This window comes from Portunus trituberculatus, chromosome 37 (assembly GCF_017591435.1).
Source record: "Portunus trituberculatus isolate SZX2019 chromosome 37, ASM1759143v1, whole genome shotgun sequence".
Classification (NCBI taxonomy): domain Eukaryota; kingdom Metazoa; phylum Arthropoda; class Malacostraca; order Decapoda; family Portunidae; genus Portunus; species Portunus trituberculatus.
In genome coordinates this window covers 420,372-442,599 of record NC_059291.1, presented here as the reverse complement: position 1 = coordinate 442,599, position 22,228 = coordinate 420,372, and the positions used below count along the sequence as shown (strand labels likewise).

At 38.1% G+C, this 22,228-nt stretch overlaps 1 protein-coding gene across 6 annotated transcripts in view; it reads left to right on the top strand.

Annotated features, from left to right (window-relative positions):
- Positions 1-852: 852 nt before the first annotated feature.
- Positions 853-22,228, top strand: part of LOC123513835 (chromatin assembly factor 1 p55 subunit) — a 27,045-nt gene continuing 5,669 nt past the window's right edge. Inside the window, exons 1-11 of one of the 6 annotated variants that reach the window (XM_045271226.1) lie at positions 855-1,001; positions 6,904-6,984; positions 7,480-7,627; positions 7,725-7,870; positions 8,189-8,393; positions 9,670-9,847; positions 10,333-10,527; positions 18,851-18,928; positions 19,424-19,558; positions 19,779-19,877; positions 20,024-20,113. In XM_045271226.1, the coding sequence (XP_045127161.1) occupies positions 977-1,001; positions 6,904-6,984; positions 7,480-7,627; positions 7,725-7,870; positions 8,189-8,393; positions 9,670-9,847; positions 10,333-10,527; positions 18,851-18,928; positions 19,424-19,558; positions 19,779-19,877; positions 20,024-20,104 (1,371 nt within the window). In that variant the 5' untranslated portion in view covers positions 855-976 and the 3' untranslated portion in view covers positions 20,105-20,113. Of the gene's footprint in view, positions 1,002-1,138; positions 1,254-6,903; positions 6,985-7,479; positions 7,628-7,724; positions 7,871-8,188; positions 8,394-9,669; positions 9,848-10,332; positions 10,528-18,850; positions 18,929-18,998; positions 19,077-19,423; positions 19,559-19,778; positions 19,878-20,023; positions 20,475-22,228 lie in introns of those variants that run through there. The other 5 variants (XM_045271225.1, XM_045271224.1, XM_045271227.1 and 2 more) reach the window with 5 other exon arrangements.

Genomic DNA, 22,228 nt, shown 5'->3' with positions numbered 1-22,228 from the left:
GCATTTGCAAATGTTTTTTGTTTTATTGCTTTGGGTAGGCCTTGTTGAATTGATAAAAAAAATAACTTTAATGATTTCCAATTACTAGTAGACGATAGTAAAAAAAAAAAAAAAAAAACACACACGAAAGTTACAGTACTCCGGTGTAGCATCTTTTCTCTTTATGCGCCTTGGAAATTTCGAAAGTCTGCACAGTGTGGTAGTCATAAGCTGTGTAAAGTTGATACAGCATGTCTTTTTCATTTTTCACAATGGCAACGATTTCTAGAAGAATTGAACCGTGAAAGGAAAACTGAGCAGAAAATGTATTCTAAAATGTCATCTGTTTACCTGAATTTTGGAGGACAACATATATAACAACAGGTTATACAGACCACGGAGAAATTTGTTGTATATATAGAAATTGAAAAGAGGCTTTAGCTGGATAGGGAGACGGGGAGAGCTACCTATGTAAGAAGATGGGGCAGCATAGGGATGATCCAATGAGGCTGACTAAATGAACAGATCAGACACTGACAGACCGGAAAAATAAGGGCTGATAAAATGAAATGTCGAAAACATTAAACTGGTAATATATTTTTTTTTATATTTCTAATTAAGTTGTAGATATATGAAAAGGAATATCAGAAAAAAAAATGAAGGCGTGTAGGACAGGAAAATAAATAAATAAATAAAATAAAGACAAAGTAGCAAATGAAGCAGAAGATGCCACAAACAACTACAGAGGCGCCGATCACCAAAGAAAAACTATAATACATGTGACAAAAGTTCAAAAACACCAAAAAATATCTACATAATCCACATTAATTTAATATAACTACGCAATTCGCACACATATCTGAATAAATAGGTGACACAAATAATGAAAATGGAATATAAACACAAATGTTGAACCGACGCCTGCGCGGGGAAAATTTGGCGCCATTCAGTGCGGGCGGCAGGAAGAAGTGGTGTGTTGTGCCTACCATTTAAAAGAATGACGGACAAAGAAGGCTCCAAAGGTAAATATAAAAGCATGAGTGTGTGTGGTGTGGAAATGAGCACACGTGGAGAGCAGAGTGAGACAAGGAGAGGATGAATGAGTGTTGTGTGAGGCGGCGTGGCTTTGTTGACATGTTGAGAGGACTCCTGAAGGCAGGACCTCAACCTTGTGTCAGGACAGTCAGCGCTGAATTAAGGCTGATATTGACCCCTATGACCTCTTTAGCTCTTTAGCTGGTAGTAAAGGATGCACAAGACTTCAGAAATTAAAGGTACTTGGGGTGTTTTCAAGGATGATTGTAGGTTACTGGAATAGACTCCGGTATCAGCTTGTTTGTGCGGCGAGGATGTGTGATTAGTTGTCAGCTTATTTATGGTCATGTAAACGCCTTATAACATGTATCATTAATATGGTGGTTGTATAAGACTTGTCGTTCGGAAGGAGGTGTGGTTTTATGAATCGAGGATGGTTTTAGGGCTAGAATAAATGCATTTGTCAGGTTATTTTTTTGCGGCCCAGGTCTACAAGCCATTTATTTGCCTGTGACGCGCAGGACTTCATGGATTAATTAGTGGACTGCGTTCAAGTTGAGTGGTATATGATTGGAATAGACTTATTGACTGGTGGTTAGTCCTGAGGAATTGGGAAGCTTCATTTAGATATTTATGCCTTTTAGCATTTGATGCATACTCAACACAAGGGCAAACTTTTATAACTATCCTAATGTGGTTTGGTCAGATTAACATATTTTTGAAGTGTGAAATGATTTTGACACTTCTCAGTGTAGAACAACTCCAGTGGTGCTATGATATGAAAATGCATGGTTTCTTATATATATATATATATATATATATATATATATATATATATATATATATATGGGAGAAGAGGAAATGGAGCTATCTTCATAATGTCATGCAACAATTTCGTATCACATAGCCATCTTCTGTCATGCAACAATCAAGTGTCAGGTTATTTTATAGTGAAGTATATTCCTAACTTGATGAGACCATGGCAAGAGCTATACCTAGTGTTCTAAAAGCCACAAAACTTCAAGATGAACAGTGAGCTGATACTTGTGATTTATGAGTTGATAGGTAATTTTGAAAAAGGATCTTGATGTTAATGCTACTAGGGATTACTCATAAGCCAGGCCTTTGGGTAAATTTGCAGTTTGAGCCAATGCACCCTATCTTAAATTTCTTTTTCCCTAAGTCTAACAAGATTGGGGACCTTGTGGGAAAGCAGGGTTTTTGAGTGGGGAAAGCAAAAATGAGGCAATTTTGGGGGCCCAAAAAGATCTAAGGAAAAAATATCCATTTTTTAAGAGAAAAAGGGGAAAATCACAAAATTCATGAGTACTCTTCACTGAAATTATCCTAACCTAACATGAAAACCTGTCTCCTCCACCCTCCTCCCCCCAACATGCTTAGGGGACTGTGGGGAATCAGGGGTTTTGGGGGGGAGCCAAAAGAGAGGTGAGATATGGTGATCCAAAAAATCTAAGGACAAAAACCTAACCCCTGGATCCCCCCCTACAACACTAACCTAACCCAAAAAAAAACCTAACCTAATGTAACCTAACCTAGCCGGGGGGGGGCTGCAGCCCCCAGACGCCCTCTACACCCCTACAAGACTAACCTAACCTAACTGGGGAGGGTGTGCCCCCCTGGACCCCCCTGCAACACTAACATAAACCTAACCTACCTCATCCTTGCTTTGGGGCAGCTTCCCTCCCCCCACACCGGTTCTCTTATAGCTTCACACAATATGCCTACCTCTACCAATACCCCTCCTCACAATACCTTAACGAAAGGATGAAGGTCCTGGCTGGTCATCTTGCATCGCAGGAGCGATGATTTCCCAGTAATGAAATTCGCAACCTTTACAGCCAGTGTCACTGGTGGCCATAGCTGAACTGGGCACACAGATTTCTCTGTTCACCTGTCTGCCCAGCTGTGCCCTGCCTATGAATACATATAGCAAATTCCCATTGGCACAGCTCGTGGTGTTAAGACCAAAGAACTATAGACACAATAAGAATCCTATTCAGCAGTTACCCATAAATCCCAGCTATAAACAAATGCAAGTCAGTGTACTGCTCATTTCTGAGTGTGATGCAGCTCCGTGGCTCGCCGCAGCTTGCTGGACTCGCCGAACACCGCACATTTGAAGGCTTGTGCTCAAGTTATTATTAATTTCTGATAGGTTAAAATGGGGTTAGAAATGCTCATGGAAGTGTGATGTAGACCATGAGAATGTGTATAGTTACGTGTGGTGTATTGGTTGAAACTGCAATAATATTGGCCTTTGTACCAGTAGGTCCTATAGGGAAAAAGAATAACAAAGAACAGACAGCATCTTTCACACCATTAATTCCTACATCTAGCTTGCCACATCTGCCCAGGAACTCATTCACAACTTAAATCATCATTTCATTCATCTATCCACACAGTTCTAGTACTAACAGCATCCATCTATCCTATCTCCTCTACTCTGGCATGCTGCATTTCTCTCACTACCACATGTATCATCTCATTCCTGTCTCTAGCACACTTCGCTGCAGAGCTCAGACAACCTGTAACTCCTTGTGTTCATATCCATACATTGTACCTTAGCAAAGGAGTGAAGATCACCCACCACCCCAGCTTCCTTCATGGCTCTCTTAATACATTGTGGTCTCTTTCTCTGTATATCATTCCAAAATGCAGTTTTGCTCCATCTTATTCTTTCATTCACTCAGTCTCACACGTTTTTGCATCTCTTTTCTAACTCTTTACCATTTCTTTCAATACGTACTACTCTTCTCGTGCTCGTGTGTCTCTGGTCCTGCTGTCTTCCCAATCACCAGCATTTTTTTTCTTCTTTTCCACCTCCTCCCTGTTTATTCTTTCATTCGACATCCTCTTCATTGTCATAAACCCGGTATTTTGCTTATGTTACCAAATTTTTCAGTTTTTTTTACATTCCTTTCTTATCTTTCACCACTGCCGTATTCATAACCTTGAGGCTCTTCACATTTTCACAGTTGGTCATCCCCTCACTCTTCAGGAACCTGTATCATTCCGAACCACCTTCAACATCTTTTGTTCATAGGGACTGAATCACACTTCTCTCACACCCAATTTTAAACACTCATTATCTTTTACTTTGTAATTTGTTGCTAACTCAAGTAATTATGATGTCCATGCATTTAGATAATGTTTTTCAGCCTCCTCTTTTTCAGCTGGCAAAACACCCTATTTAGTCTCATTCTTATCCCTAACTTCCTTTTATTTTTCCCTTTTTGCCATACATTATTAATGTTTCCTGCATTCATTTGTAATGGTTCGTCTACTTGTGGATTAAGATAATTGTTGTGATTGAGCAATTTGCACAGTACTTGAATAATATTGATAGTGTGTGTGTGTGTGTGTGTAATTCACCACGGTCGTTTGCTGGCCACCCAGCCAGTTTTCCCCTTTACGGAGCGAGCTCAGAGTCTTCGGGTAGGACTGAGACCACAACACACTCCACACACTGGGAAAGCGAGGCCACAACCCCTCGAGTTACATCCTGTACCTATTTACTGCTAGGTGAACAGGGTCCAACACATTAAGAGGCTTGCCCATTTGCCTCGCTGCACCGGGACTCGAACCCGGCCCTCTCAATTGTGAGTTGAACGTGCTAACCACTACACTACGCGGTGTGTGTGTGTGTGTGTGTGTGTGTGTGTGTGTGTGTGTGTGTGTGTGTGTGTGTGTAATTCACCTCGGTCATCTGCTGGTCACCCAGCCAGTCTTCCCCATTATGGAGCGAGCTCAGAGCTCATAGACCGATCTTCGGGTAGGACTGAGACCACAACATACTCCACACACCGGGAAAGCGAATTCACAACCCTTCGAGTTACATCCTATACCAATTTACTGCTAGGTGAACAGGGGCTACACATTAAGAGGCTTGCCCATTTGCCTCGCTGCCTCTGGGATTCGAACCTGGACCCTCTCGAGTGTGAGTCGAGCGTGCTAACCACTACACTACGCGGTGTGTGTGTGTGTGTGTGTGTGTGTGTGTGTGTGTGTGTGTGTGTGTGTGTGTGTGTGTGTGTGTCTCTCTCTCTCTCTCTCTCTCTCTCTCTCTCTCTCTCTCTCTCTCTCTCTCTCTCTCTCTCTCTCTCTCTCTCTCTCTCTCTCTCTCATAGTTGATAGTGTAAATATATGGTATTAAAAGGCATATAGCTTAGATTTAAATCTACTTATACCTAACATGGCAACATATGAAGTCCTTTCAAGCATGGCTAATTTACACTTGCAGCAGTATTCATACATAACATTTGAAATTTTGTTTCCTGTGCTGTAGCATAAATGATAAATGCTTAAGTAATTTAGGATGCAGTTGAGGAATTAAGGTGGGATGTTGATTGGTGTAGTGTATGTGATAAATATGTAGATATTGGGTAACACATTCTTTTTGTAAATTACTTTTATAACCAAAGTTCATACTCATATCTTTGTAAAATATAAGGATGTTGGTCTTCTTGAGGCTCAAATCTTTCCCTAATACATGTATTAGGTTTAATGATATCTAATACAGTGGAGACTCAATACTCGAATTTAATTTGTTTCAAATGGCTGTTCGAGTATCAAAGGTTCGACTATTGATACCTATAAATCAGATCATTCGTTCTAATTTAAGTAAAACCTCAAGTTTCTAAAAACTTCAATATATATATATGTTTTTTTTATTATTTTGATCTTTACATAATGTAAGTAAAAGCTGGTGATGGAAAACGTAAAAGAGGAGGGGAGAAGGGTGGGGAGGAGAGACGTCATTTGAGGACAAGTCACCATCTAAGAAAACATGTGATGTGATTCCTGTGAACCCACTAGTGGAGGGTTGGGGCTAACTAACACTTGCACTTTCACTAGATTCCTTATTTTCACCACTAATAAGCATCCTTGGTACCATTGTGAGTTTCCAAATGAAAAACTACTGACAGAATGCAGAAGAATGTAATTTTTCTCAAGGCTGCGATAGGACTGGGGATGCGCATTGGTATCTGGTATACCTGAATACCAGTATTTTGGTTTGGTATTACCGGTAATACCGGTATCAGAACGGGACAATGGTGGCAGCGATGAGGGAAAGGCCAGAGCTTTGTTTGCAATCATGTGTGTTCCATTTGAATACCAGATACTTTCACCTCTATTAAGGCCTTTGGTGTTAATTTACATCTATAAGTGAAAAACTTCAGACAGAATGCAGGAGAATGTTATTCTGAAAACTCCAGTAGCACAACTGGCAGAGGAGGAAGGGAGAGGCCAGGGAGCCTTTCTTTACAACCATGTGTGTGAATGTTTGACTCAGGTATTTTTTTTAGTATTAAATCAAACTTTTGCGTTCCAGTATTGAAAAGTTTGACTATTAAGATGTTCGAGTATTGAGTCTCCATTGTATTTCTTAAGGATCTTTCAGTTACCTTCCATATGCAGGATTATTGCTACAGTATTTGAATCTGAAATATTGTATGGTTATTTAGATTGACATAAGTAAAAGACATAACATGTGGCAAAATATGAAACACAAATGTTTTGTTTCAATTTTTTAAGAAATCATTGGAAGATGTACAAATTCATCTTGGTGAAATTTTGTTCAAGCCATACCATAATGTGGCTTCATAAGAGAGAGAGAAAAAAAAAAAAAATAGAATAAAAAATAAAAATATACAAATGATCAAAAAAAGCGTAATTTGTGTGTTGATAAGAAGTAACAGATCCATAATATGAATACACAATTTTTAACTGAATGGTAAATTTTTATGGAGCAACACATGTTTTGTGTGTGCCCTGTGGAGTAATACGGAGAGAATGGTAGGTGAAGGATCTTCATGCCAGTTTTAGCTGGCTTACAGCAATTACATCATGTGTTCTTTTGTTGTGTAGTTGGGGATGGTGGTGGGCCTGCACCAGACCTCCCGCCGACTCTGGCCTTGGCTGAAGTGGCACCTGCACCATGCCTTCAAGGTGGGCTGCAGACAGTGTCATTTATGTAATAGGTGACACTTTACCCCCTTAACCAAGAGGAAGGTTCCACTTTCCTTTAAAGAGCGTGAGGCTGCCATCCAGGCAGTAATAACTACTAACAGGCCACAAGTGGCCCTGGGGCACACTCGGCTCCCTAAAATGTCCATCTCTTGCTTATGATTCTTAATAAGACTTAATTTCATGTCTTGCAAATTACTTGATATGTCGTTAATTATAATATTCTGGTCAGTTTGCTACCTGCACAAGTTTTCTGCAAGTTCTGATTACTTTATCTTATGATGTGGGAACTTAGTTTTGGTCACTGGTGTGCTTGTGGCCCTACTGATTGTCTCTGGCAATCCCTTATATGGGTGAACTAGTCACTCTGTTGTAGACATTGAGTAAGCATGCTGTCATTAAGTAGTTATTTGGTTACCTAATAGTATTTGGGATTTGTAGTGGCAGTTTTAAACTTGCTTAACCATGGTGCCACAGACACATTTGACGATGCAGTGGAGGAGCGTGTCATCAATGAGGAGTACAAGATATGGAAGAAGAACACACCTTTCCTATATGACCTGGTAATGACACACGCACTGGAATGGCCATCCCTCACCGCACAATGGCTCCCTGATGTCACAAGGTACTGATTGTAACTATTATCTTTTGTATGCATGTATGATTTTAACCAAAAAATGTACAATAACTGTATTAACATTGATTTGCCCCTTGCACGTCAGGCCCGAGGGAAAGGATTACAGCATCCATCGGCTCATCCTTGGAACTCACACCAGTGATGAACAGAACCACCTTCTTATTGCTTCAGTCCAGTTGCCCAATGAAGATGCTCAGTTTGATGCCTCTCACTATGACAATGAGAAGGGTGGTGAGTTTTTATCCTTATTGCTATTCAATTATTCTGGGTAGGCTAAAGAAAGGCAATTATATTGTCACTTAATTGCAGAAGTTGAATAAGATATGCTTGATGGTTAGGTATGCAAATATTTTGTTTATTATTATTATTATTATTATTATTCTATTTATTTATTTATTTATTTATTTTTTCATAATACAGAAGATACAAGGCAATAATTATCACTGAGGTTATTTCTCCAGGGTTCATTTTGTGGCATTGTTAGTTTGGAAGTTTAACAAATCAGGATAAGAGTTATGTTTGGGTAATAATTACCAATATTTTCCTCAGAATTTGGTGGATTTGGCTCTGTTAGTGGCAAGATTGAGATTGAAATCAAGATCAATCATGAAGGTGAGGTGAATCGAGCTCGGTACATGCCCCAGAACCCATGTGTCATCGCCACCAAGACTCCCTCCAGTGATGTGTTAGTCTTTGATTACACCAAGCACCCCTCCAAGCCAGACCCATCAGGGGAGTGTCACCCAGACCTGAGGTAAATCTGCTTAGGCAGATATCTTGCAGATGGATCTTAATTTTCAAATACAAGGAGTCCTGGATTTGTACGATAGATGCGTTCCAGAAAGGACAGTGCAAAGTAAATTTTGTGCACTGTAAGGATGATCACCCCCAGTACTGGTGTAAACTACATACATGGAACTCATTGGAAATAAAACAATTGTATTGAGTAAACATTTTATTAAGGCTCATGTTATGTAGTTTTCAACACTTAGTGATGCCTGATGGTTGTATCAGTTATGTTATCAGTAAATCAGTTATGCAAAACTTGATTTTCTTGAAATTGTTATTTTAAGGAATCTATGTAATATGAGGAAAAACCCTATTTTGAATTTGTACAATCTAAAGTCATGCAAATCAAACACTCCCTGTATTCCATTTACTGGTGTTCAGTTGTAGAACTTAGACTTGAAAATAGAAAGGAAAGAGGAGACATTGTTAAAAATAGAAAGAAATGTAGTCTTTGGTTCAGGACTCTAATTGATTCTGAGTAATGGTTTATTTTTTGTTTGTGTATTTATTTATTTATTTATTTCATTTTATTTTATTTATTTTTTAATTTTTTTATTTTTTTATGAATGGCTTTTAGAGATGGTAACTTTGACTTGTGATTCACCTTTATTAAATGATTAATATATTTTTCTCCTAAGTAATATGTTTTCTATAAAATGTAGGAGTCTTTAATTTTGGCATAGTTAAGGAGAATCTGAAAATAATCATTCTTACTTAGGTAAATATGGAGTGCAATATTGAAAAAATTTTCATGGAGAAAGCAAATAACAGAGTAATTTATGAAAGGGTTATATGTATTTAGAAAGCAAGTGTTGTGGAGTGTCTTAGGTGTGAGGCACAGTGCAACCTTGTCAATGGTTGGTTTGTAGCAGAGAAGTAAGGACAGATGAATTAATATATGGTGGGTGGAAGAACAGTTTTTAGAATCAATAAAAGATGGGTATACTTAAGATATAAACGAAAGAAGTGACCCAGTTAAAAAATGTAAAATAATACTAATGGCCATCTATTTGAAAGAAAAATTAGTATATTGAGCTTATGTATTTTTTGCTATGAGGAGGTTTTGAATGACTATGACTTGGAGTATCTCATGTTCACACACTGACAGTTGGTAATGCATAGTGCAAGTTAAGATTGCAGATTTTATTTCTTTATTGATGCATTCAAATTTTGAATATATGGAAAAACTAGTTATGGACAAATGGTTGGGTGTCACATGCTATTAAGGCTACCACTTCTAGGCTGCGGGGTCATCAGAAGGAGGGATACGGCCTTTCCTGGAACCCAAACCTAAATGGATACTTGTTAAGTGCATCTGATGACCACACTATATGCCTTTGGGACATCAATGCCACACCCAAGGAGAACAGAGTCATTGATGCGAAGACCATCTTTACGGGACACACAGCTGTTGTTGAGGTGAGTTTATTCCCGCTTGTGGCTGTTTATAGAGCTGCTAGTAAGAAGAGAGGCAGTACCTAGGGTCATTCTTGATTTTGGTGTACTATTTATTTAAGATATGGTCAGATAGGAAGCCTCAACTCTAAGGCATAATAATCTCAAATGTGCAAAGATAGTTAGATGTGCCAAAATGTATGTCTGTCAACTCACTCGTGGGAGTGAAAATTGAAAGATGTCAGCTTGTGAGCAGTTATTCAGACATGTTGGCATCATTAGATAAAGTTTCTTCCTGAACAAAAGTAGGAAGATGTAAGTAAATTTGCAGATATGTTTCCATTTTAAATATTACAATTAAAGATCTATACTGCCAATAAAATGCATAGCAGTGTATGTGGTTATTTATCGTATGTACCTTCTTGCAGATCTCCACATCAGCATACCTGTCACCTGTATGTTTTGAGGTTAAGGACTTTATATTTTATGAGAATTTTCTCTGTTTACAGGATGTTGCCTGGCACTTGCTACATGAATCTCTGTTTGGCTCCGTGGCTGACGACCAAAAGTTGATGATCTGGGACACACGTGCCAATAACACCAACAAGCCCTCACACACAGTTGATGCCCACACTGCTGAGGTCAACTGTTTATCTTTCAATCCTTATTCAGAGTTCATCCTGGCCACTGGCAGTGCAGACAAGGTGGGTCTCTGTTGTGTTGCTTGGTCTGTGTATATGCTTTTGATACTATGATGCGTTTGTCGGTCTGCTAACTTATTTAGTTTTATTTTGAATACTTATTTATTTTGTTGCATTGTGGTCTGATATTTTCACTTTTTATGTTCTGTATGGTCACATGTCTTTATGTATATATGCATAATAGTTTTACATTTGTATTTAACTCTTTAGCTATCTAAAATGTCATTTAGGTTTTAATGACTTATCAGCAGTAACTCAGTAGTGGTACACATGAGCCAGATTGAGTCCATAGTTCACTCATTGGTCTTGCTGTGCTTATGTTCTCAAAAGTTGCATTTTTCTATGCTTTCTGTTCAGTAGCTTTTGTTTATATTATATTTAGCTTGTTATCAATTGATGCCAAGTTATTATCTGTAATGGGGAGATCTGTCTAAAGAATCATTGGGATCTATTAGGCTAGCAAACTGGGCACTGCTCTTCAGTCCTCATTGGAGTGTTTCATGATGGGTAGCAAACTGAGCCTGCTTTGACCTTGGAAAATTTCTATTATTATTTTTGTTATTACTTGCTTACTTTACTTATTCTGAAAATTGGATATATGGTGTGGATCTTTTGTATAATCTAATGTCATCTGACAAAGCATCTTTGAAAGAAAAAAAAACATTAAGTACTGGAAACTTTTGATCATGCATGATCGTGTCAGCTAGAGTAGAAGGTTGAGAAGCAGTTGAACCTGTGAAAATAATTGCAGTCAGTTCAGTCCATGCACTATTTTCTCATTTCAGTTATGTAGTGCTACCAAATATGCATAATTCCTGACTCATGTGAGTCATTAAGAACAATCATTTCCAAGACCAGGACTGCAGAAGTAAATTTCCGAGGCAATCTTCTGTATCAAGCAAATACTTATAGTGCAAACATGGCAATAATGTGTGTGTATTTACCTGGTTGTATTGTACAGGGTTTGAGTGAGGCTCATAGTGTCGTGTCTCCATGTCTCCATTTATCCCATTTTTGTTTTAAAGTTATGCCCATTAAATGCTGTAATAACTTCATCACTAAATGCATTCCACATTTCCACCGTTCTGTGTGGAAAACTGTATTTTCCAATATCCTTCACACTACCTCATTCTAATCTTTACATGTCCTCTTGTCCTAGCTTCTGTCACCAGCACCAGGTCTTCCTTATATATTTTTTCAATGCCATTTACTATTGTATACAATGTCATTAGGTCTCCTCATTTTCTTCTATCTTGTAAGGTTGGCAGTCCTGTTTCCTTCAGCTTTTCTTCATATGTTAAGTCATTTAGTTCTGGCACCATCTTTGTAGCTATCTTCTGGATCCATTCTAATCTTCTTATATCCTTTTTCAAGCTTGGTGACCACTTCACTGCTTCATATTCCAACTTAGGACGTATCATGCTCATAATAGTTTTTTTCATTATATCTTTGTCCACGAATTGAAATACCACTGTAATATTTGTCAACATTTTGTATGCTAATCCAAATGTCTTATGTGTTTCTCGGCATTCAGGTTTTCCTGTATAATCACTCCCAGGTCTTCCTCTGTAGCCTTCATTATTTGTTCCTCTCCCATCAGATAGTTCCATACTGGTCTTCTTTTACTCTTTCCCAATTGCATCACATGACATTTCTTGGCATTGAACTCTAATTTCCACTTCTTACTCCACTTGTAGATTTTGTTTACATATTCCTGCAGCAGCAAACAGTCCTTTCTGGTTTTGATTACTCTTAGCAGCTTTGCATCATCATGTTGAGATGAAGACAAATGTGAGTATTAAGTGGTAGGATAACACAAGTTGAGACAAGGTACTTTATTTTCTTTCTCTAACGTTTCGGTCACAAGATAATCTTCAGAGACAGTGTACAGGCAAACGGAAAACGTCAGCATATATACTACATTGGTGAGTTAGCCTGCCAGGTGGTTGGGAATGATGGCCCATGACTGGCGGAAATCCGAGAGGGTAAGCTTAGCTGCCACCTTCGGTATCCGCACAGAACCTCTAAAAACACGAAAAAACTGCTTGAGTCGGCATACATCAGCTCAGGGAATGTCACCAACCACAGGGAAGGTTTTGTGCGGATACCGAGGGTGGCGGCTAAGCTTACCCTCTCGGATTTCCGCCAGTCGCAGGCCGTCATTCCCAGCCACCCGGCAGGCTGACTCACCAATGTAGTATATATGCTGACATTTTCCGTTTGCCTGTACACTCTCTCTGAAGATGGTCTTGTGACCAAAATGTTAGAGAAAGAAAATAAAATACCTTGTCTCAACTAGTGTTTTCCTACCACTCAATACTCACATTTGCATCATCAGCAAACAGATTAATATAACTGTTTACCCATTTTGTATGTCGTTTATATATACCTAGAACATATTGAGGGCTAACACTGACCCTTGTGGCACTCCATTTGTTACTTTACCTTAAGATGAGGTGGTCATAGTGGATATGGTGGTGAGCGTGGGATCGGACAGATGTCCACGTGTAGGTTCAAATCCCACCACATACCACTTTGAAGCTATGCCATTTGTCGAGTGGGTTTAAAGTTGCCTACAAGTCACCATGATATCCAGGTTCTAGGTGGTAACACCAAAGATGCACTTGGGTAGTGAAATGGGCCCTAACATGGGTACCACTATGAATACAGATGCCTGCACAACTATTGGGCAGAAGCTGAACAGCACTTCCCACACACTCTTCAAGTGTGCCTGTAGGCACTATAGGCTGTAAGATAAAAAAGTAAAAAGATGAGTATTTATCTCTGATCACAGTTCTCATCTCTGTCTTCAAATAATCCTTATCCAATTTAACATAATTCCTCTCAGTCTGCTCTCTAACTCCCAAAGTAGTCTGCCATGAGGGACTATATCAAAAGCCTTTTTTATGTCTATAGTCCGTTCATCCAAAGAATCCAGGCCGAAACTGCTAGTTCGGTTGGCAGCCCTGCCCACCCCCTACCTCTACTAAACCTTCCTGACACTTAAATTTTCTTCAAGTACATTTATTTTTCTTCAAGCTATAAACTTGTATATCTATTGAGTTAAGTGAAGAAAAATAAATGTACTTGAAGAAAATGTAAGTGTCGGGAAGGTTTAGTGGCGGTTGGGGTGGGCAGGGCTGCCAACCGAACTAGCAGTTTCGGCCTGGATTTTTTGGATGAACGGACTTGAGGTATACCATCTCCACACATCCATCTCTGCTCTCCATTCCTTCTATTACTCTTGAGTAGAAACTTAATAAGTTCGACACACATGACTATCCTGTCCTGAACCCAAATTGTCTGTTCAAAATAACTTGTTCTTCTTCCAGATATTTAATATATTTTTCTTTGATAACTACTTCACACATCTTCCCTCACAACACTTGTAAGTGACACCAGTCAGTAATTTAATGGTTCAGTTGACTTTCCTCCTTTGAATACTAGGTTTATGTTGGTTCTCTTACATTCTAGTGGTATTCTCCCTTCTTTCAATAAACCTGTAATCATTTTCCAAATTGGATCTAAAAGCTGCTCTTTACATTCTTTTAGTGCCCAGACTGATACATCATCTGGCCTGATTGCTTTTCTGACATCCAAATTATCTAGTCTTCCAATATCTTCTTTGTGCACTATGATTTCCTGCAATCTTCAGCAATACAGTCTCCTATTTGGTTCTGCAAATTCATCTTCAGTGAACACAGTTTTGAAGCTCTCATGCATTATTTAACTCATTCTCTTTGCTGTTTGGTATGTCTTCCCTCCTTTACTTATTTTTTTCTTGTTTCATTATTTTTTCATCTTACCATTTATAAATTTGTAGAAAACTGGGTTCATCTTCACTTTTTTGCACCATATCTCTCCCAAAAATTCTTCCTCTCTCCTCACTCTTAATATATTCATTTCTTGCATCCATATATTGCTGTCTGTTATTTTCATTTCTCTGCTTTTTGAGTTCCTTGCAAGCTTTATCTTTTGCCTTTTTAGCTTCTGTACATCTGGCATTGTATCAAGCGTGTATACTTATCTTTACTCTGTAGATAGGTACATATTTCTTCACTCTTCCATTATATTTCTTTAAGAATATTTCATATTTCCCTTGTATTGTCCTTTTCATAATGTTCCTCCATTCAATATCAGCAAAAAGTTTTCTTAACTTATTAAAATTTGCTCTTGCATGATTTAATCTCTTTTTTTTATAGTCATCTCTGTATCTTATCCTGTCCTCTTCCTGTATTTCCAAAACTAATGTTACATGATCACTTCTTCCCATTGGATTAAGGTATTGTATGCTGGAGGGGGGCTCTTGCTTCTTTGTGAATACTAGGTCATGCAACGATGGTTCTTCTTCCCCTTGTACCGTTTTGATTCTTCCACTGTATTTACCATAGTCAACTATAGCATCTCCTCGCTCCATTGTCCATCTTTACCCATTACTTCCATCTCTCTCCAGTTTACTCTTTTACTGTTAAAGTCTCCTTTTAATAGTATTCTTCCATCTCTTCTTATCATATTATCTAGACACTTAATCACCTCTCTTTGCATATCCTTATGTTCCTCAGTTCCCTGTGTACTTGTCTTATTTATTTTTGTTTAGTTTTCAAGAGCACTGCAGTGACTGCACTGTCATTTGCACCACCATTTGTATAAAATACATACCAAGTATAGTCAGAGTTTTAGAATTGCCATCAGTAGACTTAGAATGCTATTTGTTATTTAACGTATGGATTGTAGTACAGATTGAACCTCCCAAATCCGGCAACCACCAGACCTTAGACTTGCCAGACCATGGAAAATTCCGAACTATAGGTGGTCCCCAAAACACCCTCTATATACTTACCTTGCATTATACAAGTGTAGCTGTAACATTGTTTTGATATATGATAGTTGTACATGAAAATATACATGCAGGAGTATATAGAAAAACACGTAAATAAGTTCAGCATGAAAAATTTTTGTCTGCGCCATTATCATCTCGCCGGACACAGGGACGTTACCAGCGCACCAAAGATTAAACCACTGTATGAGAGCACTTTCTAAATCACTGCTTTTACCCTCCTTAAGTGTTCTATGAACCTCCATGTTCTTCTTGCTTTCACACTCACTGTAAAACTTGAGAAGTTGATTCTTCTGCTTTTTTATATCATAGACGGTTGATGAGCCAATGTTGTACTGTTGGCATAGACTCTGCACTGAAACACCTTTATCTAGCTTCCTCAATAGGTCCACTTTCTGTTGCACTGATATTGTCATATGTTTCTCTCTCTCTCTCTCTCTCTCTCTCTCTCTCTCTCTCTCTCTCTCTCTCTCTCTCTCTCTCTCTCTCTCTCTCTCTCTCTCTCTCTCTCTCTCTCTCTCTAGCCATGTTTAGGGACAAATATTAGAGAAAAAATTTTTTATACACCTGGGGGGGTGGTGCTTGCAATGAGCAGCAGCGTGGTACTGATCCAAATTTGACCCAGAATGCCCAGGCTCCAAAACAGTACAGTGCCACTGCGTCCTAGCAGCGGTCCGGCAAATTACTCTGGCCAATCCAAAAATTCCGGCAAACAAAAATTTTGCCAGATTACAGGTGTTGCCGGATGAAAGAATATCGGATTAATGAGGTTCAACCTGTAGTACGTACATAGTATTTACAGATATTTTAGTTATTAAGTATTTTCAAAAGACATTAACTCATATACGTCAGTGTTCAGGTTGTATAGAAAGAAAAGTAGAAACTGAGATGACTTTTTGGTATGCATGGTAGATAGATGGGTATGAGACACTGAAGTGAAATGGGAAGATAAGATGCCAGGGTATGTGAGGTTAGGTCAGGGAATACAAGTGCAAGTTGATTGGAGTCCATCTTGTGTTTGTAACTAGGAATAGATGTGAAAAATAGTTTAGAATCTCCACATTATATTTAATTTTTCAGAAGTGATGTATTTGATGTTTCTCGTGGCTTTATATGTAATCCTGTGGATCCTTTCATGTTTGCCCAGGGGTTGCCTGTGCTTCACTTGCAGCACTCGTGGAAAGTCTTCTGTTGATTCTGATGTTTTAGTTACGTTGCTCACTACAAGACTTTTATTTTCAGTGCTTTGCTTCATAGATATGGCTATGTATGCTTTTGTCCATCATTTTGAAAGACCGTGTATTCATCATATGAAGAAGCTACAATTTAGAATATATGCTTCAGTGGTGTCTGTGTGTCCTTAGAGGCAACTCAAAGGGCGATGGTACAAGGCTGGGAACTTGACCCATGAGAGTTTAAAACTTATACTTATCAATCAGTCATTATTTGTTTTGTTTATTTATTTATTTTATTTTTATTTGTTTATTTATTTATTTATTTATTATTTTTATTTAATTAATTTTATATTTATTTTTTTTTTATTATTATTTATTTTTTTCTTCTGTATTGTGCAATAATTCAGGGAAAAGACAGCTTTAAGAAATAATAAAATTTGAAAGTTCCCAGTCTCAACCACCTATGTTGTTTGTAGTGGCTTCCATATTTGATTTTCACTATATGTGGTTCATGTTCTTACAATTTTTCTTTCCTCATTTTCTCAGCACAGAAATGAAGACAGTAGCTGAATGCAGCACTTTTATGTTGATGCTATAGAATTTTATGTGCATGTTGCATGTTTGACTTGTTCTTGTTCACACAAAATTTAAACAGCAATTAAAGTATCAAAGGAGAAGGGTTTCAGTACGGTATGGAATATATCTGAGATTGTAGAATACTAGGAAACTTGTAAGATATTTAAAAGATGAAGATAATGAGGAGTAGCACTAGTATGAACAGATAAGGAAAGAATATATTATCCAGGAAAAGTTTGGTTGTGGAGGAGGCTAAAAGCTATGGTTATTCAGTTCTTTGTTGGCAGTGACTTTAGTAGCAGTACAGTTGGAAAAAAAAACAAAAAACATGGGCTGTAGATTTCATCTTAGCTTAATTGGTAATAAGTTGGTATTTAATTTACTTTAGATGGTCTTGTTTAGGGTTCAGCTCTAAGTGAAAAGCAGCAGCCTCTGATGGACAGTGTATCCTAGTTTCTCAGTGTTTCCATGTTGCTCCAAAGGGACGCTCTACAGTTGAATTGTAAAGTTGTTTCATCTTAATTTACTCATTTTTATATTCCTATCTGTTGGATGGTTAGATTATGATTTATTCCATTCAGGTTCTTGAAAAGATACTTGTGAAGAGAATTAATGATGAAATTAATGAAAGTATATATATATATATATATATATATATATATATATATATATATATATATATATATATATATATATAATTTGTTTTGCTCAAGTTCTTGAAAAGGCACTTGGTATGAGAAGAATTAATGATGAGATTAATGAAATTTTGTAATATATCACATGAAAGTAGAGCTGAAATCTTGAGTTCTTATGATTTCATGTACATGCAAAGAGATTAAAATGAAAGCTAAGCTCATGACAGAGTGCATGGTATCTACTCCTTAAGAGTAAATGTGCATAATACAAGGTTCATTCATGATTTACTAAGGAAGTGGCACTGTAAGAACAGAAGATTCATGCACAGTCATGTGCAGTTTGTAATGAGTGGGATCATAATTCTGTCTTGTACATATGTACTGTAGCATGTGGGTGGACAAAATACATAGTAGAATTCTAAAGATCATTTGCAGATTATTGAAGTCTTCAAATTTTGAATATATTAAGGGAATTGGTATGAGAAAAATCTGATTTGGTCTTGTTGATAAATTCTTGAATGTATAGAAAAATATTCACATTTGTTGGATGTGATTAAGGCAGGAGGCAATACCAGTGCTGGTGTACAGGGTATGAGGCTGTATGATAGCCAGCTGAGGGAAGTGAAGAAGGAGGTTATTTTGGACAGGAATAAGAATTGTGAATGTGTAGTGCATCAATGAATGACAGATCTCTGATGAGAGAATCACAGATAGTGAACGTGTGGAGAGGAAAGGAGATGAGTGTAATAGTGTGCTAGTAGTAAGAGGTAAACTGGTGATTTAGGCATATTGAGTGGATGACCTTTAGTGATTAGTAGAATATATTTGTATATTAGAATGTTATTGGTAATTTGGGAATATCTGAGAAAACTTAGAATTGACTAATTAGAAAGAATTAATGATGGATAACCATCATTTTGTATGGACTACATAACTTAAAGCCAAGTTACCAAGTGATTTTAGATTTTGAAGTAGATAGTGGTAGTGATTAGGAAGGTCAGTGCTCGCTAAGGTCACTAATGTGCTGTGTTTGTATTGGGACGTCTCTTGAGGACTCTCAGCCCATAATGTGTGAACAGTTCAACATCCAGCTTCCCTTACAGACGGTCGCTCTGTGGGATTTACGTAATCTGAGCTTGAAGCTTCACTCGTTTGCCATGCACAAGGACGAGATCTTCCAGGTTAGTAATACTTGCATGCGTTCAGTGTGGTGGTGAGCGCCTCAGTTACCCTTTTCCACCCGCCTTGCAGACAGTTGCCTTGTGGGACCTGCGCAATCTGAAGCTGAAACTCCACTCGTTTGAGTCGCACAAAGATGAAGTATTCCAGGTGAGATTGGCAGCAGCAGTGGAGGGGCAGCGAGGAATTGCCGGAGAGCACCTTCTGTGGATTATTATTGCATTGTTGCTTTTTAGTGTTCATTGTGCAGTTCCTCAGCCTTTGTTATTTTTTGCTTTTAATTTTAAAAGTTGTTGTCATGATGAGGTTTAGAGTAACATATTTCATAAGCCTGATAAGTCAATTTGATTATCAGAAATTTGCTGAAGGTATCTGTCATAAATTTATTGATGAGTCACTGTAATTGGTGGAGAGAGAGAGAGAGAGAGAGAGAGAGAGAGAGAGAGAGATAAATCTTTGGTATGTAAGGAACTCAAACAATTTTTTGGTTACTGCAGGTCCAGTGGTCACCTCACAATGAGACCATCTTGGCCAGCTCTGGCACAGACCGCAGACTACATGTGTGGGACCTCAGCAAGATTGGAGAAGAGCAGAGTGCTGAAGATGCTGAAGATGGACCACCAGAGCTATTAGTAAGTGTTTGGGAAATCATATTTTCTGAAACTGCTGCTTTCTTCCATTTGTGTGAACATTTCTATGCTTGTCAAATTTGTGCAACTTACTAAATGTTGTGTGGAAGAACTGAAACTGATCTGAGGATTATGTTATTTTCACTGTGTGTGTGTGTGTGTTTATCATGTAATGTATAATTAAGAAGGTACAGATAGATTGACTACATTTTTCTCTTTACAGTTCATACATGGTGGTCACACTGCCAAGATATCAGACTTCTCTTGGAATCCCAATGAGCCATGGGTCATCTGCTCTGTTAGTGAAGATAACATCATGCAGGTTAGTACTTGCCAAAGTGAAGAATAACCCATTTTATTATGAAATACTAGAAACCTATTCATAACCTTGGAGACTACAGTAACATGTCAGTTTATATATGAGAATATTTTTTTTTTTAGAACTTAGCTTTCATAATGTTGTTTCAGGTGTGGCAAATGGCAGAAAACATTTACAATGATGAAGAGCCAGAAACTCCAGCATCTGAATTGGAATCTGGAGCATCTTAAGTGTGCGTGGTGAGTGTCTTCCTCCTTTGACCACAATTGTGTGGTAGGTTGCTGCTGCCTGGATGATTACTTGAACACCATTTGTTGTCAAATATTTTCTTGAATTCAAAGTATATATTGTGAGTTTTTTTTTTGTTTCTTGTATAAATTTGTTTATTGTCATTACACTATAAAAAGCTCCAAAACCTGCACCAGCTATTGATATGATATCAGTTGTAGTTATTTGTTTGGAGAAAATCTTGTAGTTATTCCAACATTAGGTTCTGTGAACCATAAATATGTATTTATAAACACATTAAAACTACATGTAGTAGTATTACTGTGGCTTGGTCAAATAGGATGCTACTGCAATAAATTGAGATTGATTAGATTTTCACTTTATCTTTTCTACTCCATGGGAATTTAAGATTTCTCTCCAGTGAATCCTGTAAGATTTTTGTTCCCTGAGTTGAGTGGCAGTGAATTTTCATCTGTGGTTGTCTGTTAAATGAGTTTGGTGTTAAATATTTGGACAGTGTCAAAAAATGGTACACATGTTTTTCAAATTAAATAAACAAAGGAAAATATTGTCATTATTATCTCAGAATGGATGGAGGAAAGATGCATGCAAACAGTCAGTGGTAGTAGTGGCTGTGGTTTGGCAGTAGAATAGAGGCAGGAAAGGTGTGCAAACAGTGTGACAGTGGTGCTTGTATAACAGTTCAATAAGGGAGGAAAGGCATATGCTTGGTCTGTAAGGATGGTGGTGGTGGTGTGGCAGTAGAATGAAAGGCATGTACACCTGCTGTACAACAGGTTAGGTTGAAAAGTTACCTTCATGAAGATCCAGATCTTAGATATGGATTGCTCTTCCTCAAACTTGACATCAATAACAGTCATTTTACTATAGCAGTTCAGTTTGGGATCGGTAGCCATGCTGGGATACTGACAGTTATTGCTTGGTTCATCATTAATCTATAGATTACAAAAATTATACATTTGTTGCATACTAAAAAAAAAATTGATTAGAGAGAACAGAGGAGATATGAAATGGCTTGTTTTCAACAGTTTGCATTTTGATAAAATTGATGGTGCTTTCCCTAAACTATATCTTTAGAATGCTACGTTTCTTACATTTATCCTCTCAGCTCTGAACAACCTCTATTAGATGGTTAATGCCATCTGCTTCCAATAATAAAACCACAAGTTTCTCTCTCTCTCTCTCTCTCTCTCTCTCTCTCTCTCTCTCTCTCTCTCTCTCTCTCTCTCTCTCTCTCTCTCTCTCTCACACACACACACACACACACACACCCGGTAGCTCAGTGGTTAGAGCGCTGGCTTCACAAGCCAGAGGACCGGGGTTCGATTCCCTGACCTCACTGCTTTCCTGGTGCGTGGAGTGTGATGTGGTTTCAGTCCTACCCGAAGATCAGTCTATAAGCTTTGAGCTAGTCCCGTATTGGGGAAGGCTGGCTGGGTGACCAGCAGGCAACCATGAATACACACACATAATGGGTGTATAGGTGAGATAAGCAATCTCAGCTTTAGGATCTTCGAAACTAAACCACTGTAAACATTGTATATAAGTTTATGGTAGCAAAGGTGCTCACTATTTTATGGTACTCTCAGCATAGGTTGTTAATCTACATAATAACTTGTTTTGAAGATGTGGCATGTAAATACAGTAAGTCCTCGTTATACGGTACATATGTGTTTCTGAAAACCTTACCGCAAATCGAAATTACCGTATACTGAACCCTTTATAACATGAAATAATAGGGGATATGTTCCAGCATGTCGAAAGTCACTCCTACAGACATGAAAATAGTCATATTAAAAAAAGTAAAGTACTACGCAAAAGAAATAAACAGCAAATGTTTTTATTTACCTTTCACTCGTCACTCAGATGATGTTCCTCCTAAGGCTAAGGGACAATAGGAATTTCAGCCCTTACTCATAACATCCACAAAAAACACTCTGTAAGGATTTCACTTGTGTTCAGTGGGAAATGCGGGAAGAGACTGATTGTTGTGCTGGCCGCGCGGCGTGGTGGCGCTACGGTATGGTGTAAACAAAACACGAATGGATATTGTATCTGTGAATTTTTCTTACCGTAAATAGAATCGAGGGTAGTAGTTACCAAAC